At 41.2% G+C, this 22596-nt stretch overlaps 1 protein-coding gene across 1 annotated transcript in view; it reads left to right on the plus strand.

The window, feature by feature from the left end:
- The first annotated feature begins 870 nt into the window (after positions 1-870).
- The window catches only part of rps6ka2 (ribosomal protein S6 kinase, polypeptide 2), a 101403-nt gene continuing 79677 nt past the window's right edge, over positions 871-22596 (plus strand). The window contains exons 1-3 of the mRNA XM_060924626.1: positions 871-960; positions 1108-1258; positions 21406-21522. Of these exons, the coding sequence (XP_060780609.1) occupies positions 1160-1258; positions 21406-21522 (216 nt within the window). The 5' untranslated portion in view covers positions 871-960; positions 1108-1159. The remainder of the gene's footprint in view (positions 961-1107; positions 1259-21405; positions 21523-22596) is intronic.

Consider the following 22596-nt stretch of genomic DNA (forward strand, 5'->3'; position numbering starts at 1 on the left):
CAACCACTTAATTTTTAACATGTGGAAACGCGTTTTTCCGAGCCGCCTCTAAACGCATCATGAGCAGGCGGAGCGCAGGTGGCAAACAAACACCGCTGTCGTTCATTCTGAGCCACGTTGGGCATGCTTCAGACTCGTGATGTGAGCGGTAACGGGGCGAAACTGGAGCGGGCCATTGCCTCGCTCCATCCTTCCCATCCTTGAAAAAAAAAAAATCCCGCTCCGCGCTCTTTTCAAAATTCGTCCGCTCCACTCACATGCTCTGCTCTTGACGCATGTCAAGACGCTTATCTCAGCGACCAAGAATGTTGGAGAGAGGACATTACTCATGTTATGTTGCTGACGCGATGTTACGAGGATGCTGCTAATAAAGTTGCATACGAGTAGACAGTGGATTCACGTTTATTACTATATTTAGAAAATACCACAGTTTATCCACCACACTTTAAAGGCTGGTCCGTGAAAATATTGTCTGAGATCAAACCGGTCCGTGCCGCAAAAAAGGTTGGGGACCGCTGTTTTAAGACATCTACTCCTACTCTGTCCCTGTTCCTGAGCAGCTCTGTTTCCAGCGCGTGCTGAACCGCTCTACGCACAGTCATGTTTATCCAGCCCACATTCCCCGACAAACCTGGCGTCCTGCGCTATGATTGGTTAGGAGTTAATACAAACAAAAATGGTTGTCCAATGACGCGCTGGCGGCTGTGTGTGAATCACCATAGAGGCGGGGTTTGTTATGAAAACGGGTGCCGCTTTCTACAGTAGTTGAAGCGCCCCGGGACCGGGAGGAGGAGGAGGAGGCAGTGTGCCGGGATTGGCTGCATAACGGGACTAGAGCTGAAGGTAGAGCTGCTGAACAGGTCAGGAGTGAGAGAAGAAGAAGAGGAAGGATGCTAAAAGACACAGAGTTATGTCTCATCGTTATGCAGTAAAACCAAGGCACAGACAGAACACGTCCAGGTCATTATTATTATTATTATTATTATTATTATTATTATTATTATAAGTCTGCGTTATGGATTAGAGAGAGAGAGAGAGAGAGAGAGCAGGTCGGGTGGAGAAGAGAAGCGACCATAAATCCCTGCGGTGTGTGATCCGGATTTACAGCGCAGGAGGAGAGACCTGACGCAAAGAACCCTGGAGCGGCTGAATCGGGACGATGGATGCGAACATGCGGAAATTCACCGTCCGGAGGTGGTTCTCGGTTTACCTGCGCAGGAAGTCGCGCTCTAAGAGCTCCAGCTTGTGTAAACTCGAGGTGAGTGCCTGCTTCTCTCTCCTCGTGTTTGAAGTTGTGAGGTTTTGCTCGAATCTCTGTTGCTATGTGAAAGTTGCCCTGGTTGTGTTGAGAGCTGGATGCTGCCTTGCCCAAGCGCATTGCGCGCGTGTGTTTGTGCGCTGAACTGCAAACAGCCCAAACTGGTCACCACCTCCACACTGACACACAGCAAACTCAATCCCTTCCCCAAGCTAGGATTTCTCTAGAACAAAATAGGTACTATCCAATAATAAATAGACCAAAAAAAAAAAAAGATGCCACTCTGAATAGACTAGGATATCCATCCATCCATCCATCCATCCATCCATCCATCCATCCAGTCCTGTCCTACAGGGTCGCAGGCAAGCTGGAGCTTATTAGACTAGGATATAACACTGATGCTATTTAGTACTCTATGACGCCATTCTCCAGAAGTGCCTTGTAATGCTGAACATCCTCCATGCTGGTTCGCAAGGTCAAGGACTATCGACTATAAACGAAAACCCTGGTTGAGAAGGTTCGTAACCTACAGGGTGAGTATGAGTATTGAGTACCTCTGAAGTACTACTTCTCTCTCTCTGTGGACTCTCAGGATGGAGATGACACCAGGGGCTTTCAAACTCTGTGGACATTTAGTCATATGACAGGTTTGGGTGGCATGGTGGTGCAGTGGTTAGCACTGTCGCGTCATAGCAAGAAGGTTCCGGGTTCGAACCTCATGGCTGACAAGGGCCTTTCTGTGTGTAGTTTGAATGTTCTCCGCGTGTCTGTGTGGGTTTCCTCTGGGTGCTCCAGTTTCCCCGACAGTCCAAAGGTATGCAGGTTAGGCTAATTGGTGGCTCTAAATTGACCGTAGGTGTGAGTGTGAATGGTTGTCTATGGCTACGTTTACATTAGACCGTATCTGTCTCGTTTTCTTCGCGGATGCACTGTCCGTTTACATTAAACCGCCTGGAAACGACGGGAAACGGGAATCCGCCAGGGTCCACGTATTCAATCCAGATCGTGTCAGCTCCGGTGCTGTGTAAACATTCAGAATACGCGGATACGCTGTGCTGAGCTCTAGCTGGCGTCTCATTGGACAACGTCACTGTGACATCCACCTTCCTGATTCGCTGGCGTTGCTCATGTGACGCGACTGCTGAAAAACGGCGCGGACTTCCACCTTGTATCACCTTTCATTAAAGAGTATAAAAGTATGAAAATACTGCAAATACTGATGCAAATACTGCCCATTGTGTAGTTATGATTGTCTTTAGGCTTGCCATCCTTCCACTTGCAAGTAGTAAGTGATATGCGCTGGGATCACACACACAGCGGCTCAGTCCCGAATCGTGGCTTGTGCACTTCACTCGCGCGCTGTGTGAGCTGCGCAGGGCCGGAGTGCGCACCCTCCAGAGGGCACTCACTGTTCAGGGCGGAGTGATTTGGAGCGCAGGATGCCTGCGGAGCCGAGCGTATCCGTGTATTGGCGTTGCTGTGTGCACGCAAATCGTGTATTGGTGTTGCTGTGTGCACACTAATCGTTTTAAAAACGTTAATCTGATGATCCGCTGATACGGTCTAATGTAAACATGGGCTATGTGTCAGCCCTGCGATGACCTGGCGACTTGTCCAGGGTGTACCCCACCTCTCACCCATAGTCAGCTGGGATAGGCTCCAGCTTGCCTGCAACCCTGTAGAACAGGATAAGCAGCTACAGATAATGGATGGATAACATATTTACATTGATGCTATTTAGTAGCCTATGATGCCATTCTCCAGAAGTGCCTTGTAATGTCAAATATCCTCCATGCTGGTTCACAAGGTCAAGGACTATCAACTATAAACTAAAACCCTGGTCGAGAAGGTTCATAGCCTACAGGGTGAAAAGAAAGCACGCAAGCATGAGTATTGAGTACCTCTGAGGTACTACTTCTCTCTCTCTTTCTCTCTCTCTCTCTCTCTCTCTCTCTCTGTCTCTCTGTGGACTCTCAGGATGGAGATGACACCAGGGGCCTTCAAGCTCTGTGTAGCCAAGATTTTTCATAAAGTAAATTACTGTACATTTAGTCATACAACAGCTTTGGGCAGCATGGTGGTACAGTGGTTAGCAGCGTCGCCTCATAGGTTCTGGGTTCGAACCTCATGGCTGACGGGGGCCTTCCTGTGTGCATGTTCTCTTCGTGGGTGCTCTGGTTTCCTCCCACCTGCCTGTTAAGTAAAATACCCAAGGCAGTGCATACTTAGTGCCGATCCCAAGCCTGGATAGATCGGGGAGGGTTGATCTTCAGGAAGGGCAGCCGGTGTAAAACCTATGCCAAATATATGGTATATAGTATATGGTATATATTTATTTATGGGGATAGATATCTTCATATTTACAGGGATAAGTATGTAGTAGATTTTTTTTTTTTTGTAATTATATATTTATATAGATAGTTATGTGTATATGTATATATATGTATATGGATATGGTATGTAGTATATATTTATTTTTGTAATTATATATTTATATGGGTAATCATGAAGTGTATATGTGGTATATATTTTTATAAGTGTATTAATGTAGTTTGGATTTCGGGGTAGTTAAAAAGGGGTGGGAAATTAAAAAAAGTATTGTACTTCTTCCCACTCCTTTTTCGAACAATGTGCGGTGTATTGTAATGTATTAGCTCTTTATATTATTTTATTTATTCTTTTTTTGTCACTTTTTTCATTTTCTTTCTTTTGTATGTATAAATAGTTACATACATTTTTATACATGTTCGAAATAAATAAATTCATTCATTCATTCATTCAAATCAAATATGCAGAACAGATCCATTGTGGCCCCCCCCCCATGAAATAAGAAGTTGTACAATGGGTTGTCACTAGGGCAGTACCCTCTAAGGTACTTATTTATATACTGCTTGGGAACAGGTATGTACCTTTTTGGCCCTAAAAATGTACACAGTTACCTTGAGGTCCAATAATGAGCCCTAGGAGGTACATGACTGCAGATTGTACCTTGGGGGACAGACAAACACTGGCTGTACCCCTATTTCTGACAGTGCAGCTGACACTGGGTAAGATGCAGGGTACATCCTGGACAGGTCCCCAATCTATCACAGGGCTAACCCAGAGATAGACAGCCATTCACACCCTCATTCACACCCATGGGCAATTTAAAAGTACTAACCATTTGACCTAATCTGCATGTCTTTTCACTGTGTGAGGAAACCCACCCCACAGTAAGGTTCTAATTGACAGTCAGGTTCGAACCTTCTTGCTGTAGAGCAACAATGCTAACCACTGCACCACTGTGCTGTCCAGCAATAATGCCCAAGTTGATATCATTTATACTCCTACATGTTTTTGGGTTATCGTGGTTTGGTGTTGATAGGTTTTGATTTGTCTTTGCTGAATAAAGTTGAATTGACAAAGTATGAGTGATCTAGAAATATAAGTCTTAAGAGAATCTGCCTCACGGCGACAATTACTGACTCAGACGCAGCTTTTTCTCAGTTTATTGAAAGACAAACATTAGCATATATCCATATTCAGGAGTGTGTTGTAGTGACTGGAAGATGTAATTTCAGAAAACTGAGTTTTCTGTGTGATAGGGTTCGCTTCAACGGGTGATGGGGAAGATTACTGTGCAGAATAGCGTTAAAACAGAGAGCAGATGTACGAGCAAAGATCATTTTCAAGGATTAAACTGAAACTAGGCAAAACAAGTTGCAAGCATGTCAAACAAATATCTATATCCGGTTTATCTATCAAATTCGAGTCTTGATCACTTTAATAATAATGTAAATAATAATTTTGAAAACATCTGGTTTACACAACTGCAATCCTATTGTTGCATTAAAACAAACTGTGTTTATTTGCCTTACCATAAGCTCAGACCCAAGTATTTCTTCTGGAGTTAAAGGTTCTGACTGCAAAGTTGAATTCTGGGCAAAATGTTCTATTTCTGTAGCTGTTGGAGTTTCAAGATGTTTCGCTGCTGCACACATACACATACCGTGTATCCTGTGTGTGAGTGTTTTGCCGAGATAAAACATGTCCCACATTTTTACGATTCCGGAGATTGCCAAAGCAAGCAAGCAACAATATCACATGACCACCATGGGGCGTTTGACCTGCTTTTAACCAAAACAAGTCGGCATGGGCAAACATGACGGGCTCGGCTCTCCCACCAGCTAAAAGCCAGCGGAAAAGAAAAGGAAAGCCTGTCTAGTGAGGGCAACTGCAAGATAGAGCAAGGTTAGATGACGTGTCATTTTTCTGGACAGATAACTAAATCATTCTAGCTAGCGCTTAGCTATCTTAGCCTTAGAATGCATGGGCTCGACTCCACGGTACCGAGTATGGAGTTATACACCTAATATTTTGATCGTACAGAGAAAGAAACAAGAACACAAAAGCAGTAACAGAGAAAAGATATATTTGTCTTTTGTTTCATGGATCTATTCATGAATGTCAACCGCAAATTACATTCCTGCGACTCAAAACTCTCTGAGGTCGATGCAGGCATGTCGCCATCTTGGTGTGACACCGTTCCATAGTTATGCTAATTAGTTAAAGCTCCTCGCGTTCGGCTGTTTCCATAGGGCCATACTGTTTACCTCAAGAGGGAGGATATTCGGTCCCAAAACGGAGAAAAGCGATCCTCAGGACATCAAAATGATCACATCTCGTCTGCATGATATTGTTCTTGTGAGACACAGGAAAATGCCATGCATGAAAAATTGAACATTTCAGATGGCTTTGCGGGCGGCACGGTGGTGTAGTGGTTAGCGCTGTCGCCTCACAGCAAGAAAGTCTGGGTTCGAGCCCCGTGGCTGGCGAGGGCCTTTCTGTGTGGAGTTTGCATGTTCTCCCCGTGTCCACATGGGTGTCCACATGGGTTTCCTCCGGGTGCTCCGGTTTCCCCCACAGTCCAAAGACATGCAGGTTAGGTTAACTGGTGACTCTAAATTGACCGTAGGTGTGAATGTGAGTGTGAATGGTTGTCTGTGTCTATGTGTCAGCCCTGTGATGACCTGGCGACTTGTCCAGGGTGTACCCTGCCTTTCGGCCGTAGTCAGCTGGGATAGGCTCCAGCTTGCCTGCGACCCTGTAGGACAGGATAAAGCGGCTACAGATAATGAGATGAGATGAGATGGCTTTGCAGTTGGCACCTTTAAATTTTACTCTACAAATAATTAAGAAATCACTTTTATTTTTGTTCGTTTAAAGTTTAGGAACTGGGCTTAGGTTCCATTGAATTGAATTGAATTGAATTTCATGCAAATTCATGTGTTGAAAATTCCTTCCAATTCTTTTCTTCCTTCCAAACATGCAAAATGTTTGACGACATGATCAGTCTTGATAGAGTTGCCTTGCAGTATTAGATGTGAAATCGTCAAAGTATCTGTGTACCTGTGATTAATATTGATCGCTGATGAGATGTTAAAAGTGGCATTTTATATTCTGTAGCAAAAATACCCGGAGTAGAGCAAAAAAACACCCGGTATGAAATTAACCTTTGTTCATTTGTGTGCAGATGGACTTAAATAAAACCTGCAGGTGTCAATTAACTACGCTTTTAACCTTAATTAAAGGCTTAACTTTTTTTTTTTAGTCCCATTTGTAGAACCTCATGAGCCCTGTTTTTTTTCCTGTCCTGCATATATTTTGGTGCCTTTTTACATTTACTCATTTGCACGATGCTTTTATCTAAAGCAACAGGATACAGTTGAGCAGGAGAAGGTTAAGGGCCTTGCTCAAGGACACAGGAGTGACAGTAGCAGTGGTAGTGCTAGGATTCCTACTCGCAACCTTGTGAATAATCAACCAAATGCTCAAGGGAACCACTGAACCACCACTCCACAGATTTGGATTTGGATTTTTTTCCTGCTATGATGATAAATTCTGAATATCTTTTTGTTTCAAAGTCTCACACAGTGTTGGTACCAACCAGAGGTGGACAGTAACGAAGTACATTTACTTGAGTACTGTGCTTAAGTACACTTTTTGAGTATCTGTACTTTACTTGAGTATTATTTTTTTGGCAACTTATGGTTTTAACTTAACTACATTTGAAAGACAAATATGGTACTTTTCACTCCACTACATTTCTATCAAGGTCCTCGTTACTCGTTACTATGAAGTGGCTTTGAAAGTGGATTTTTTTTTCTTTTCTTTTCTAAAACGTGATTGGTTTTTTTTCACAGGTGACACTGAGACAGTCTATCAGTAATCACTAGGGTCACGTCACATCCATAGACTGTATAAAATCAAGATCAGTGATTTCTCCGCAGCATTATTTAACACGATCAGTTGATGGCAGAATAGAAGTAGACAGTTCTTCTGGAGAATGCACGCACTCATGGCCATACCAAGAACCCATGTTTCAGTTTTCTGAAAGGAATAAATAGTCGTTTCATTTTAAATGTTTGCTTTGTTTGCCTAAAACGGAGCACATCACAGCCTACAAAAACTTGCCATCCGACCTGCAGAAGCATCTCATTCATCTCATCTCATTATCTCTAGCCGCTTTATCCTGTTCTACAGGGTCGCAGGCAAGCTGGAGCCTATCCCAGCTGACTACGGGCGAAAGGCGGGGTACACCCTGGACAAGTCGCCAGGTCATCACAGGGCTGACACATAGACACAGACAACCATTTACACTTGCGGTCAATTTAGAGTCACCAGTTAACCTAACCTGCATGTCTTTGGACTGTGGGCGAAACCGGAGCACCCGGAGGAAACCCACACGGACACATGCAAACTCCACACAGAAAGGCCCTCGCCAGCCACGGGGCTCGAACCCGGACCTTCTTGCTGTGAGGCGACAGCGCTAACCACTACACCACCGTGCCGCCCCCTGCAGAAGCATATTGAGATATTTATTCCAAGAGAAGGCTTGCAATGAAATTTTATATGCTTTTAGAGCTAGCAATAATGTTGCAATAGCTATGCAGTCTGGTTAGTCAAATGACTTTCCATAGATTTGCCCGCCAAGTTGCCATCGCCTTGTCCACAGCTAACGTTTACACAAAGCTAGTTAATTTGGACACTGTTAGTTAGCATGTAAAAACAGAGTTACGCTAACTTGAAGAACATTAACTTATCTGAAGAGCTTTCAGAAATATGTTTTAGCATAATCTTGCCAAATAACCAAAATGTAGAAATCTTTCTTTTCTAGTAACGTTAGCTACTGACTAGCTAGCTTAACATTAAACCACCATGATTCCACAGGCAGATTCATATGTGCATGAATACATACACATGTGCACGTGAGACCTGTGAGATGGACAGTATTGTATTAGTCAGTCACAACAAATTGTTGGAATTTTTTATTTTGATGTTAGATGAAGCCCTGTGATGACCTAGCGACTTGTCTAGGGTGTACCCCGCCTTTCGCCTGTAGTCAGCTGGGATAGGCTCCAGCTTGCCTGCGACCCTGTAGAACAGGATAAAGCGGCTAGAGATAATGAGATGAGATGTTAGATGATGGTCTTGCATTTTTTTTTTGTCTTGCTTAAAGCAGTGTTGCTGTTGGGCAGTTATTAAGCTTGAGGTGTGGATCTGGGTTTTAAGCAGTTTGGATTGTCATTTTCTGAGCAAGCTGCATTTACAGCTATTCCACTGTCCTCCTGATTAACATGCACATACTGCCAGAGCTGGGTCAGAACACTACCATGCTGCTTTGTGGGGGTGGGGAGGAGTGTTACAATTTTAAAAAAAAATGAAAACGACAATGGCTCTTTTTCAGTTCATTTGTGTTTCATTTTGTAACATTCTATCAGGTGTTTCTTCTACAGGTTCTACAAGCTGGTCAGTAAATCCAATCGGTTGCTTCAGAGGCATTAGGTTTTGTAAGCGTTGTGGCAATAATACAACAATGCGTTGACAGAAAATGTACTTTTAATACTTAAGTATTTTTAAAAGCAAGTGCTTCAGTACTTTTAACTCAAGTAAAAATTTGACTGTCCAACTTTCACTCGTATCAGAGTAACATTTGACCAGTGGGATCTGTACTTTGACTGAAGTAATGAAGCTGGGTACTTTGTCCACCTCTGGTACCGACCAACTATGTAAATCCCTTTCATACAGTTGTGCTTTTTATTCGGTATGCTCAAATCCAAGTGGATTCGCAATGTATAAAAATTGAAAAGTCTATACATAGTATGTCTGATTTGAACAATTAGGTCAGCTGAAATGAAATGCACTGACTTGAATCATGTGCTTTGCAGTGAGGGATATTGCATCAAGTCTGTCCTTCAGTTGCTGCTTTGTGCATCATCTGTTTTCCTTTGCTCTGTACAAAGGGAGAATATATATCATGTAATCAGTTTAATACTGTGTGTGTAAAGACTCCGGGAGTAGAGAAAAGGAAGATTTTAATGGGGTTTAAAGAAACCTTTAGCTTTTTATTAATCGTTCGACTAAGAGCATTAAAAGTATGTTATTAACTACAACTCCGTTTGCCTGCATGCCGACTTTCTAATCAAATCTGTGGTTTGTAAGCACTCACTTTTTCTGAAGAAGAACATTTTGAACTTAAAAATATGCTAGTGTTGTTATGGTCACAGGTTTAAATGCATCATTCACCAGCTGAAGCATCTAATATCCTTTTATTTGGTTTTGTCCAAAGGTAGAAATCTTCAAATTTGTAATGAATACACTACATGACAAAAGTTTTTGGATCATCACTACCTTACCCCAATTCCAAAAAAGTTTGGACGCTGTGTAAAATATAACTAAAAACAGAATGTGAAGATTTGGAAATCATGGAAACCCTATATTTCTTTTAAAATGGTACAAAGACAACGTATCAAATGTTGGACTGAGATTTTTTGTTTTTTGAAAAATATATGCTCATTTTGAATTTGATGTCAGCAACACATTTCAAAAAAGTTGGGACATGGGCAACAAAAGACTGAAAAAGTTGTAGCATGGTAAAATAAACTAATTAGATTAATTGGCAACAGGTCAGTAACATGATTGGGTATAAAAAGAGCATCCCAGAGAGGTGGAGTCTCTCAGAAGTAAAGATGGGGAGGGGTTCACTGCTCTGTGAAAGACTGCGTGGAGAAACAGTGCAACAATTTAAGAATAATGTTTCTCATTGTAAAACTGCAAAGAATTTGGGGATCACATCATCTATGGTACATAATATCATTAAAAGATTCAGAGAATCTGGAGAAATCTCTGCATGCAAGAGACAAGGCTGAAAACTGACATTGGATGCTTGCGATCTTCAGGCCGTCAGGCGACACTGCATTAAAAGCAGACACGTGTCTATAGTGGAAATCACTGTATGGGCCCAGGAACACTTCAGAAAACCATCGTCTGTGAAAACAGTTCATTACTGCATTCACTAATGCAAGTTAAAACCAGATATACGTAAACAATATCCAGAAATACCACCACCTTCTCTGGGCCCGAGCTCTTTTACGATGGACTGAGGCGAAGTGGAAAATTGTCCCGAGGTCTGACGAATCAAAAGTAGAAATTCTTTTTAGAAATCATGGACACCATGTCCTCCAGGCTAAAGAGGAGAGGGACCATCCGGCTTGTTATCAGTGTGCAGTTTAAAAGCAAGCATCTGTGATGGTATGAGTGTGCATTAGTGCACATGACATGAGTAGCTTGTACATCTGGGAAGGCATCATTAATGCTGAATGATATATACACGTTTCAGCACAATATGCTGCCATCCAGACAAAATCTTTTTCAGGGAATGCCTTCCTTCTTTTAGCAAGACAATGCCAAACCACTTTCTGCAGATATTAACCCTCTGGGGTCTGAGGGTATTTTCTGGCACTCTAATGATTTTGACATGCCCTGATTTTGTTGTCAATTTCAACAAATTTAAACAGTATTTTCAAAGTCGTTGACTTTATGTTTTTGTATTCAGCACAAGTTCAGCTACATTAATATCTATGTCGTACATATGTCATGATTGTACTTTTAAAAAAATAACAGAAAAATGAAGATGTTGTAAAAAGCAGTTTTAGAACTGTGTTGGAATGTATAGGAAAAAAAACATCCTATTGTCCATTGTGACAAACAGTTTTAATCACTTGAGGTGATTCTGTTCAGTCTTAGGAATGTATCAAGCACAAAAACTTAAATCTGCTCCATTGATTTGGACAATTAACTGGCTAGCAAAAAAAAAATTATGTCCTATTGTTTTGGGATAAAGGGTTGGCAGTGGGAGGGGTATTCAATGAGAAGGGTAAAAATTTCCATTCATTCAATGAGAAGATTGAAAACCCCTCCCACTGCCAACTCTTAATCCCATCAAGTCAAGTCACAATGGGTAAGGTCATGTTCTTTCACACATTCCAACACCATTCTAAAACTGCTTTTTACAACAGCTTCATTTATCTGGTATTTGACTTTATTTTGGTATTTGACTCTATTAATTGTCTTGAAATTAACTCTTGTACTATTTTACTCAGTTCGGAGCCACAACCTACTCTGTTAATCTGTTACACAATTACTCTGTAATTTTGCTCCCACTCCAACTCCAAATTTTACTCTCTAAACTCAAAATAGAGCAAAATGAACTATTTTGAGGAAAAAAAATTAACTCTGGAAAAAAATTGCTCGGTCATTTTTCCTGTGTATGCACTACAGCGCACGCATATCAACCAATTTACTCATCATAAATAGAAGAAATATTTACACTTACTCAAGTTGATCTTTGGCTGGATCAAGCTGAAGTAAAAAAATAAATAAATAAAGAAGAAGAAAAGGCACCATTCATCATCAGTGTCGCAGTTCTCAAGATTGAACTGAATCACTGTCCTGAATCATGAATTGAATCGCTGTCCTGAATCATCCGAAGCGTGTAAAATCCGTGTGCTATCTCGCAACAAGTTTTATCTCCAAATAGCCTAAACTAGAGCCCTGCAGTCCCGCGGGACTCGCGGGCCCCGCCGCAAAGCAGTGCGGCGCAGGACAAATTTTGAAAGCTCATTGCGGGCGGGACCGAAAGTGCACATATGCGCGCGCGCGGGCGGGAGTGCAAATATGCGGCGCGGGCGGGAGCAGTGACAAGCTGCAGTCCCGCTAACTAAAAACGTGTTTGAAATAAAATTTATAAATTATTAATTTATGTCTATCATATATAATTTGTGCTGAATATTTTATTTGGCATTAATAAAAACATTTTAAGATGCCTGAATTTGCAGAGAGAGTCAGATTGCCAGATTGAGTGAGAAGTGGCATCTTAAATTTGCCATTGATCACCCTAATGGGAAATCCTTTGATCACTCTAATGACTCACAGTTCATACCCAGCTAGCAAGAGAACCATGAGTGAAGTGATTTACTGCTTGCGTTAGTCTACAACTCTAATCAGAGAGACAGGTTACACAGTGACGGTAGGCTTGACTCAATGCTATCCCAGAAATCCTTCCTGTAATATGCAAATTTGGCTGTCCAATCAGAGGCGGCCAAATTTGCATATTACAGGAAGGATTTCTGGGATAGCATTGAGTCAAGCCTACCGTCACTGTGTAACCTGTCTCTCTGATTAGAGTTGTAGACTAACTCAAGCAGTAAATCAATTCACTTCTCTTACTAGCTCTGCTTTGCAATAAAAAAAACCACACCATTAGTACAAAGCAAGCCCATTCACTTTTTTATGCTGATCAGAGAATTACAATGGTTTCTAATGTGCAATTTGCGATTAAATATTTTAATTGCTTGACAGCACTAATTATTATTATTATTATTAGAGACACTACATGCTGAATTCAGAAACAAGGTAAATAATAACAAACGTGAGCTGTAGATATTTATGCTCAAATCCACTCAAAGTAGGGGGCGGGGCACCATCACGCTGTATCAAGACAAGAACTTTCCTGAGAAATAACGCGAACGTCTGCATCATGCGGGATTTGCGGGCGGGAGTGGGACAAAATATGGCAGGTGCGGGCGGGGGCGGGACTGAAAATCATAATTTTTTTGTGGGCGCGGGCGGGAGCGGGACTGAAAATCATAATTCTTTGCGGGCGGGAGCGGGACTGCACAATGCGGGCGCGGGTGGGAGCGGGACTGAAAAATCCAACCCGCGCAGACCTCTAGCCTAAACTATGTCTGACAAATTTTATTCTGTTTACGGTGGGCATTCCCATGACGAAAGAGAAACCAATCGAAACCAAAAGAGTGAAAGTGATTATCATGCCGTTACCATGTGAATAGTCTTTCATGAATGCATAAGTGAGCACTCCGACTCCGGTGTGACGGAGTAAGGTGACAAGTTTTATGTTTCATCTAATTTAGGTAATTTAAAAACTATATTATTTGGCAGTGGGCTCATAGGAAAGTGTAAAGTTTCTGTCAATATGTTTATCATGCTTGTATGATAAAAAACTCACTAAGATATTTATCTGAATAAATGACCTACTCATTCTAAACCTGCCGAACTTCGCCAGTAAAGCTCTCGACCCCAGAGGGTTAAAACTGCATGACTTCGTAGTAAAAAAGTCCAGGTGCTAAACTGGCCTGCCTGCAGTCCAGACCTGTCAACCATTTAAAACATTTGGTGCATTATGAAGTGCAAAATGCAACAAAGGAGACCCCAGACTGTTGAGCAACTGAAATTGTATATCAGGTAAGACTGGGACAACAATTCTTTTTCAAAACTACAGCAACTGGTCTCCTCAGTTCCCAAACATCTACAGAGTGTCGTTAAAAGTAGAGGTGATGCAACACAGTGATAAACATGCCCCTGTCCCAACTTTTTTTGAAAATTGTTGCTGACATCAAATTCAAAATGAGCATATATTTTTCAAAAAACAATACAATTTCTCAGTTTCAACATTTGATTTGTTGTCTTTGGACTATTTTCAATGAAATATAGGGTTTCCATGATTAGCAAATGATCATGTTCTGTTTTTCTTTACAGTTTACACAGCATCCCAACTTTTTTGGAATTGGGGTTGTAAATTTCATCTACAGGTTGGTATTGAAGTAAATGAAGATTTATTCATTATCTGAGTATTCATGATGGTTTTGGTGGAAAATGTGAAATACCATTGTGTATAAGTTGGTTTAGAGGAAGCTTTGAGGCCTAAAGCCTAAAAGCACTGCAATGTGAAATATATTTTGAATAGCATACATCGATGTGAATTTCATGCACTTACTGTGCTCCAGCACCAACAATAAAACATCTTGGGTGGATATATTTGAGCAATTCCAGCGTTATGGACGTGACACTTGAACTCAAAATGGCAACAAATGACCCAGTGCATGTTTTATTGTCTCCCAGTATTTAAACAGGTGTTGCATATTTTAAGGCTGTACCATACTGGAGAAGTGATAGAACAAGAACAATTCCCATAGTACATCTAGGGCATGCCAGAAAATGCCAATAAAAGATGCGTTATGGATGTGACAGAAAAAGTATCACTTTTCTTGGGTGACTGTACATTTTTATCAAACTCTGTGAAATCGTAAACCTAATGTCGAAATGGAGATATCCATTTGATAGAGGGGTCCAAGGTGAATATTAAAAAAATCTTTGTTTAAAATATTTTGTATTTCATGCAGAGTTTCGGAAGGAAAAGTCAGCGTTATGGATGTGACGAAATTCCGTTATGGATGTGACGCGTCTGAAATAGACATGGCATATGTTTAGAAAATCAGCAATTTAACCACCATAACCCTTTGAAAAACTCTCTAAATATCAGCTAAAACTATCAAAGTTCTTAAATAATATTTAGGATGGCTATTGTTTTGCTGTTTTGTGGATTTTAGCATACATTTCTGTGGCTTGTGGCAATAATATAGAATTGTACATGATCAAAGTTGATTTTAGCTTGGGGTTTACATTATAAGAAAGAAAGACTGACTGTGACATATTAGGTTGGTTACAAATTGGTTCAACTTATTCACATCTGTAAAATACAGGCCTAGGTGATATCTCTGGGAGTGGTTTTGATGTATTACATGTTGCTTTATTTTTGCATGGTGAGGTTGACATTTACATGGAATTGCCCATTTCTCAATTTGCCTGCTGCCTACCAGTAATTTTTGTGCTTGTGGATGGTCGAGACTCTCGCTTCAACTTACTGGTGTTTGGCGTAATCATCACAACACGTCAGAAAAGGTGCAGCTAAAGAACAACTTTCAAACGAGTCCGTTGTCATCAAACAGATGAATCATATTTTCTGCATTGGAAAAACAAGCCATTTTACAAATAAGAGATTACGATTCATTTACAGATGTCCAGTTTTCTAAATTGCATCATTTTCAGTGTTACAGTTATAGCCCATGAAGCTCTGTAAAGTTTACAATTGGCTTTGTAGTAAAAGGAGTTTACAAGAGTGAAAACAGCTAGTGAAGACAATTAAAAAACATTATTTTAGTCTAAACAACTTGATATAATCCATAATTCATGTTGCTAACAATGCAGAATATGAAAGTGAAGGCTGATGTAGATGGTTAGCGTGGCTGAGTTGCATGTTATGTTATAGATTTTTTTTAAACCATTTGCATTTTATCAGCAAAATCAATGTTAAGTTAAGCAAGATGTGCTTATATTGTCCACATAGTGAATGGTTACGATTTTGAAGGCACTTTATCCAGGAAGTTGTAACGAAAAGGAAAAAAACATGTGATTTGGATGATGGATCCATCACATTAACAACTCCATACAATTCAATTTAATCAAAATATAAATGGAATGAAAGAGAAAAAGAGCTAAGTGATCAGTTAGTCTCATTAATTCTGCTGCAAACGCATCTTACAGTGTGTGCTGCTGAAAGGTAGTACATGAAGTGTAGACAGCATGCTGCAGCATTCCAGCCTTCTGCTCTTGTTGTGTTATCTTGGCACCAGGTATCAGGTCCTAGAACAAACAGTGGCTCGTGGTGTAGGCCAGTGCCAGTTAAAGGAAAAACTGCCTGAAACATATCTGAGAGGTGGGCGGATTTTGTATCATATACACTCACAAAAATACGGAGGCGAGGAGGTGGACTTGTGCTTTTTGAGAACAACAGATGGTGCAACCCAGGACACGTAACTGTTAAAGCACAAGTTTTCATCCAGAGTGTACGATTTCCGGCTGTCAGACTGCATCCATATTACGTGCCGCAGGAGTTTTACATCTAATTGTTTTGACAATCTGGCAGAGCCTTGGGGTAGAGTTGTAGCTCCTTCAAATTCGCTTAAAAGGACACGCCTGTGTCAGCTCCCGGAGAGCTCTGTCAAGCACATGTCTTACTGGATGGAGACCCCGGGGCAACCCAAGAACCCACTGGTCATTGTCACACTTACCGTTTGACGAAATGCGAAAGTGGCTTTTCAAGCCCAGGAGCAGCCCAGAAAACTATTCCCTTTTCATCTTGAAAATGATGGTCTGGGGCTCGGTTCCACCAAACCATGATGAGAAAGCTATCCATTGCTCTTTGAGTATGTGTCATGTTACTTCGCTTTCCAAGTTTTGTGATGGCAGGGAAAGAGAGCTGCTCCTGCACGATAACACGCCAAGCATCCAAAAAGCGTTGTTCGTCACCTCTTGAACGTTGGTACTAAAGGAAAATAATAAAAATCAGTCAATAAAAGGATGAATCTACTGTGTACCATATTTGGTAAACCTGCAATTAGGAGTTCCTGCAACAAATGAGTGATTCAGGTATGCAGGACAAGTGTGAAAATGCCCTTTATCTCACATTTGTCTTAGGAACATCTGGAGAGCCCCAAGGAACAGCTGGAATCTGTGACTGGGAATATAGACAGCTTCGCCTGATGCCACCACGACTCCCCATCAGGAAAGCGGAATGAACATAAATGAACTAGAAGGGCACTTGGAGAGTGCAGACCTCCACCAAGGATAATTCTTGGGTTTCAGTCACATGACTTTTCTTAGCGATTTCACTTCTGGTAAAACAGCTGGTGGTCTAGCAAACTAAAACGGCTGCCATAGTGCAAACAACTAGCGATAAGTTATCAGAGTATGCTCGTAATCTAGAAGCCACTGCTCGCTTTAGATATATTCAGAAGATTGCTGTGTGCAATGGAATCGACCCCTACAGTCTGGGAAAGAAGGATGTGTCATACGATCTTGAAAACTACCCTTCAGTCGAGTTTCCTGACATCTCGAACTATCTGGTGTTGCAGACGTCCTTCTACACCGCAAAACAGATGAAAGCGTGGAAGAGTATGGAGGCTTACGGCTTTTTTTTGTATGTGGCTGGGAAAAGGACATCGGTATCAAATCGCTGCTGAATGAATCCTGTATTGTTTTGGCCCGTGTAAGTTTTTTTTTAAGCTTTTCGTTCGCGTCTTTACAATGAAGCGCTGCAAGTTGAAGTGTAAATAAACAATAGTTTGCTTGATTCTCACTTGTGTTTGCTCTTATCTCTCAAGCCTAGGTCACAACCGGACGTACGATTTTTTGGCCGTGCAATTTTTGGCGTTTCCCAAATCGCTACGTTTTTTTTTGTTCGTGGAGAAAGACGCACGTTGGCCGTAAGTTTGTCTTGCAACCTGAAAAAAAGGTAAGTGCCCGTAGAGTTTGTTTGACATGACAAAGAACCTCTGCGGCCAGTCTACAGCTCGAAAATCAGCACGTCTCACGCACGCCCTCCGTGCGTTTCTTGCGTTTTTTGCACGTAGACCGGCCGTAGGAGCACGTACGGCCGGTTGTGACCTAGGCTTCAGGTAAATCATTCACAAAGATCATCAGAAACCCCTTTAAAGACCTGGATCTTAGTTAAACAAGACGGAGAAGTGATCATGGCGCATTGTAACTGTATGGCTGGGTAAGAATTTTGTCGCGACCTTCATGCATATGGACTTTGTGAGGAGGAAACAAAGAAACAGTTGGGGACTTTAGTGCTTCGCAACTAAACAAAGTACCGTAAGATAACGACACATAGCAAGAAAAGTACTTGGAAAACACTAAGGACGTAGCTGAGAGGGAGATACAAACCTTTCACCAAGCAATCACTGCAAACTCGAGCATGCTTCGACTCGTCTCCCTTCGATTTCAGTGAGAGGTTCAAAAGCCACCTTTCTCAATGTCTTTTTGTAAAATCCTGTATTTGTACACCCTTTTTTTATGAGTTTACTGGGAACCCTGAAGAAACTTTTATCAGTTTCCTGGTTTGATCGATTCGAACAACCTGAAACAATGCAAGCGTAAGGCATTTTTCATGCGAGCAATGCACCTTCTCCATACAAACGCTTTGTCAACTGAGCTTTGGTAGACCACCAGCTAAAGTTTTGAATAACTAAGGAGGCGGATGTGACGTCACGTGAAACCCAAGAACAGTCGATTCTTCTACAATATCCAAATTTGCAATCGCAACCACTTGTTTGTCTCACATTAAGGCCAAGTTTACATTAGACCGTATCTGTCTCGTTTTCTTCGCGGATGCACTGTCCGTTTACATTAAAACGCCTGGAAACGCCGGGAAACGGGAATCCGCCAGGGTCCACGTATTCAATCCAGATCGTGTCAGGTCCGGTGCTGTGTAAACATTGAGAATACGCGGATACGCTGTGCTGAGCTCTAGCTGGCGTCGTCATTGGACAACGTCACTGTGACATCCACCTTCCTGATTCGCTGGCGTTGGTCATGTGACGCGACTGCTGAAAAACGGCGCGGACTTCCGCCTTGTATCACCTTTCATTAAAGAGTATAAAAGTATGAAAATACTGCAAATACTGATGCAAATACTGCCCATTGTGTAGTTATGATTGTCTTTAGGCTTGCCATCCTTCCACTTGCAAGTGGTAAGTGATATGCACTGGGATCACACACACAGCGGCTCAGTCCCGAATCACTGCTTGTGCACTTCACTCGCGCGCTCTGTGAGCTGCGCAGGGCCGGAGTGCGCACCCTCCAGAGGGGCACTCGCTGTTCAGGGCGGAGTGATTTGGAGCGCAGGATGCCTGCGGAGCCGAGCGTATCTGTGTATTGGTGTTGCTGTGTGCACGCAAATCGTGTATTGGTGTTGCTGTGTGCACACTAATCGTTTTAAAAACGTTAATCTGATGATCCGCTGATACGGTCTAATGTAAACCCCACCTAAGATATCTTTTGAAACCACTGTCCTCTGGTGCTCCACAATGACTGCTTTCTGTATTACGTTTGAGCAACTTGCCTGCATATGTATCCCAGAGGACTGCTGGTACCTGTGAATGTGGATTGCGATATGGAGTCATCATATTTCTACATTGACTATGTTTTGTCACTATTGAACTTTACTGCCATCTACTGGAGTTTAAGATAAATGGCATTGTCATGCACAGACTTCCACCAAGGCCAAATGCCGCCATGTTGGTGAAAGTAAATTCGTGGGTCTGCCCCATGACTCGGATCCACTCGAGAACTGAGTGGGTTCTTCCTTGGCCTGTGTTATTCCTTTCCACCACGTTTCATGGAAATTGGTTTGGTAGGTTTTGCATAATCCTGCTTACAGCCAGACAAACGGACAAAAACAGGAGGCAAGGAAGAACCTATTTGAACGTGATGGGAATAGACCGTATACTGATGTGGCATAAATAAAAGCAGTAAGATTACTAACTTCTATGATGAATGTTTTTTATTTAATTTTAAGGCTGCTAATAAATGGATAAACAGCATGTTTTACAAAGACAAACATACTATCATTAATATGCTGAAGCTTTTGATAAGGATGTGTTTATTTAACATTTATGGAAGGAGTCATCTTCAGGACAGGTGAGTCTGTGCTTTCCAGGTCACACGATAAGACTTTTTTTTTTTTTGTCTTATTAACTTCCAGAGAGAGAATACAGGAGTAGCTATTGATATTGTAGCTGCTGTAATTAACAATTATTCCATGAAATCGAGTCGTACATGTGCTGATAGCTGATGAGGCACGTAGCGACAGTGATTTTGTTGGCTATAAGCCATGTATGATGAGATTGAGTGGAATCACTGTTTTATTCTATCCACATTCACTAGATTTTGAGAAACAGATCTTTTTTTTTTTTTTTCAAATTTGATGAATAAAAACTTTATACAAAACATCTGACAAAATCATTTCTGCTTAGGCGGACTTCTTAAAAACCTATCGATGGCTGCACAAATTGACTTGAGTGTTGTTTTTCTGTAGAAAGTGCCGTCTTGCTGTCGTGCCAAGGTATAGAATAGCTTTAGATATTTATTTAATTCTTCCTTGGACATTTCAGTTGTGTAATTTTCAAACTTCTTCTTTAAGCTTTTGAACCAGTCTTAAAAAAATCAACAAATTTTAATGCTTAAAAATGAAGAATGTAAAAAACCGGCGATATGACAGGAGCAATTTGTGAAAAATGCTCTAATAATAATTTTTGAAAAATTAAAAAAAAAAAAACATTCTTACCCGTACCATGAAATACTTTCATTCCATATTTTGTTGCTTTTTTGTTTGTATTTTTGGGGTTTTGTTTTCGAGTCATTTTTATTTCGTCCTCAGTTGGTTCAGCAGCACGCTCCGCCATTTTGTTTTTCTCTCCTTGCTGTATACAGTATGAGCTGATATCCTAGTAGTAGAGTCGCCAATCGGAGCGTGCAATTGCTCATATCCAATGACTGTGGATAGAATAATGTAGGTTACAACAGGAACTATCTTGTCTCCTGGACGTTCCACAAGATTAAACGTAACTCCTAAACCATTAAAGGCATCATACGCTGTTCATTAATCAATAAAAAATTTGTAACTGTTGGCGAATCAGTTTTATAAGCAGGATAACGCTTGCGGCTTGGATTATTTCTGTCCGTTGTGTCGTACTCCTTATTGTTTAGCAGACTACAGAACTAGGTTTAAAGAACTTGTGATTCAGCAGCTCAGTCAGTTCCCTTTATTAATCACTAAGCCTGGGTGTATATTAATGATGCCCATTATTACCTTATCCATGATAAATGTTGCTTCATATTTACAACTACTGTTTTCTTTTTGTCGAGAAGAGATGTCCATCGTCACAGCTCACACACCCACGCACTGCAGAACACTGCACTGCACATAATATTTATCACATATAATATCAGTTGTATTTTTAAATATGATTCAGCTGTGATTCATACTAAGTGTGTTTATGACAGCTCCATTAGTCGCAACGAAAGCTAGTGAAACCTCTCACTCGTACACACGCAGGTTAATGGTAAGAGTGTTTGTTTCCCTCCAATCACATGGTCTCCCTGTGTACCATCTGCTTCCATTGCAGGATGACAGCATCCTCAAAGAGATTGATATAAGCAGCCATGTGAAAGAAGGCTTCGAGAAAGCTGACCCATCACAGTTCGAGCTTCTTAAAGTGTTGGGACAGGGCTCTTATGGCAAGGTGAGTTCAAAAACACACCGTTTCACATCTGTTAGTCAATGCCATGCAAATTCACCTTTCCATGAAAAAAACATCTGGTCCTGTAGTGTGTATCAGTGGTATTAAAGCCGTGTTATTTTTCCGAGGTTCATATTTTGCCTTGTACGTAAACTTTGTGTCAGTTAGGGGAAGATTATATGGCAAGAATGTCTCTACAATCCTGCGCCACACTGTGTAATTAACTGAATAAATAAATACATAGGCACTGAATGAAAGCAGAGCTCCTGATGAGTGTATGAGCAAAATATTTGCAAGGGTACAAAATCAACCTGAATATAATAATAATAATAATAGCATCTGAACTATTGACTTTTGTGTCAGTAAGTTGCTGCATTGTCTTGTGAGAGTGGTACTAAATAATAATAATAATTAATAATAATCAGGGTGTGAATGTGACTGTGAATGGTTGTGTGTGTCTACAATGGTGCTTGAAAGTTTGTGAACCCTTTAGCATTTTCTATATTTCTGCATAAATATGACCTATAACATCATCAGATTTTCACACAAGTCCTAAAAGTAGATAAAGAGAACCCAGTTAAACAAATGAGACAAAAATATTATACTTGGTCATTTATTTATTGAGGAAAATGATCTAATATTTCATATCTGTGAGTGGCAAAAGTATGTGAACCTTTGCTTTCAGTATCTGGTGTGACCCCCTTGTGCAGCAATAACTGCAAATAAACATTTCCAGTAACTGTTGATCAGTCCTGCACACCGGCTTGGAGGAATCTTAGCCCATTCCTCCGTACAGAGCAGCTTCAACTCTGGGATGTTGGTGGGTTTCCTCACATGAACTGCTCGCTTCAGGTCCTTCCACAACATTTCAATTGGATTAAGGTCAGGACTTTGACTTGACCATTCCAAAACATTAACTTTATTCTTCTTTAACCATTCTTTGGTAGAATGACTTGTGTGCTTAGGGTCGTTGTCTTGCTGCATGACCCACCTTCTCTTGAGATTCAGTTCAAAGACAGATGTCCTGACATTTTCCTTTAGAATTCGCTGGTATAATTCAGAATTCATTGTTCCATC

Source organism: Neoarius graeffei, chromosome 7 (assembly GCF_027579695.1).
Source record: "Neoarius graeffei isolate fNeoGra1 chromosome 7, fNeoGra1.pri, whole genome shotgun sequence".
NCBI lineage: Eukaryota > Metazoa > Chordata > Actinopteri > Siluriformes > Ariidae > Neoarius > Neoarius graeffei.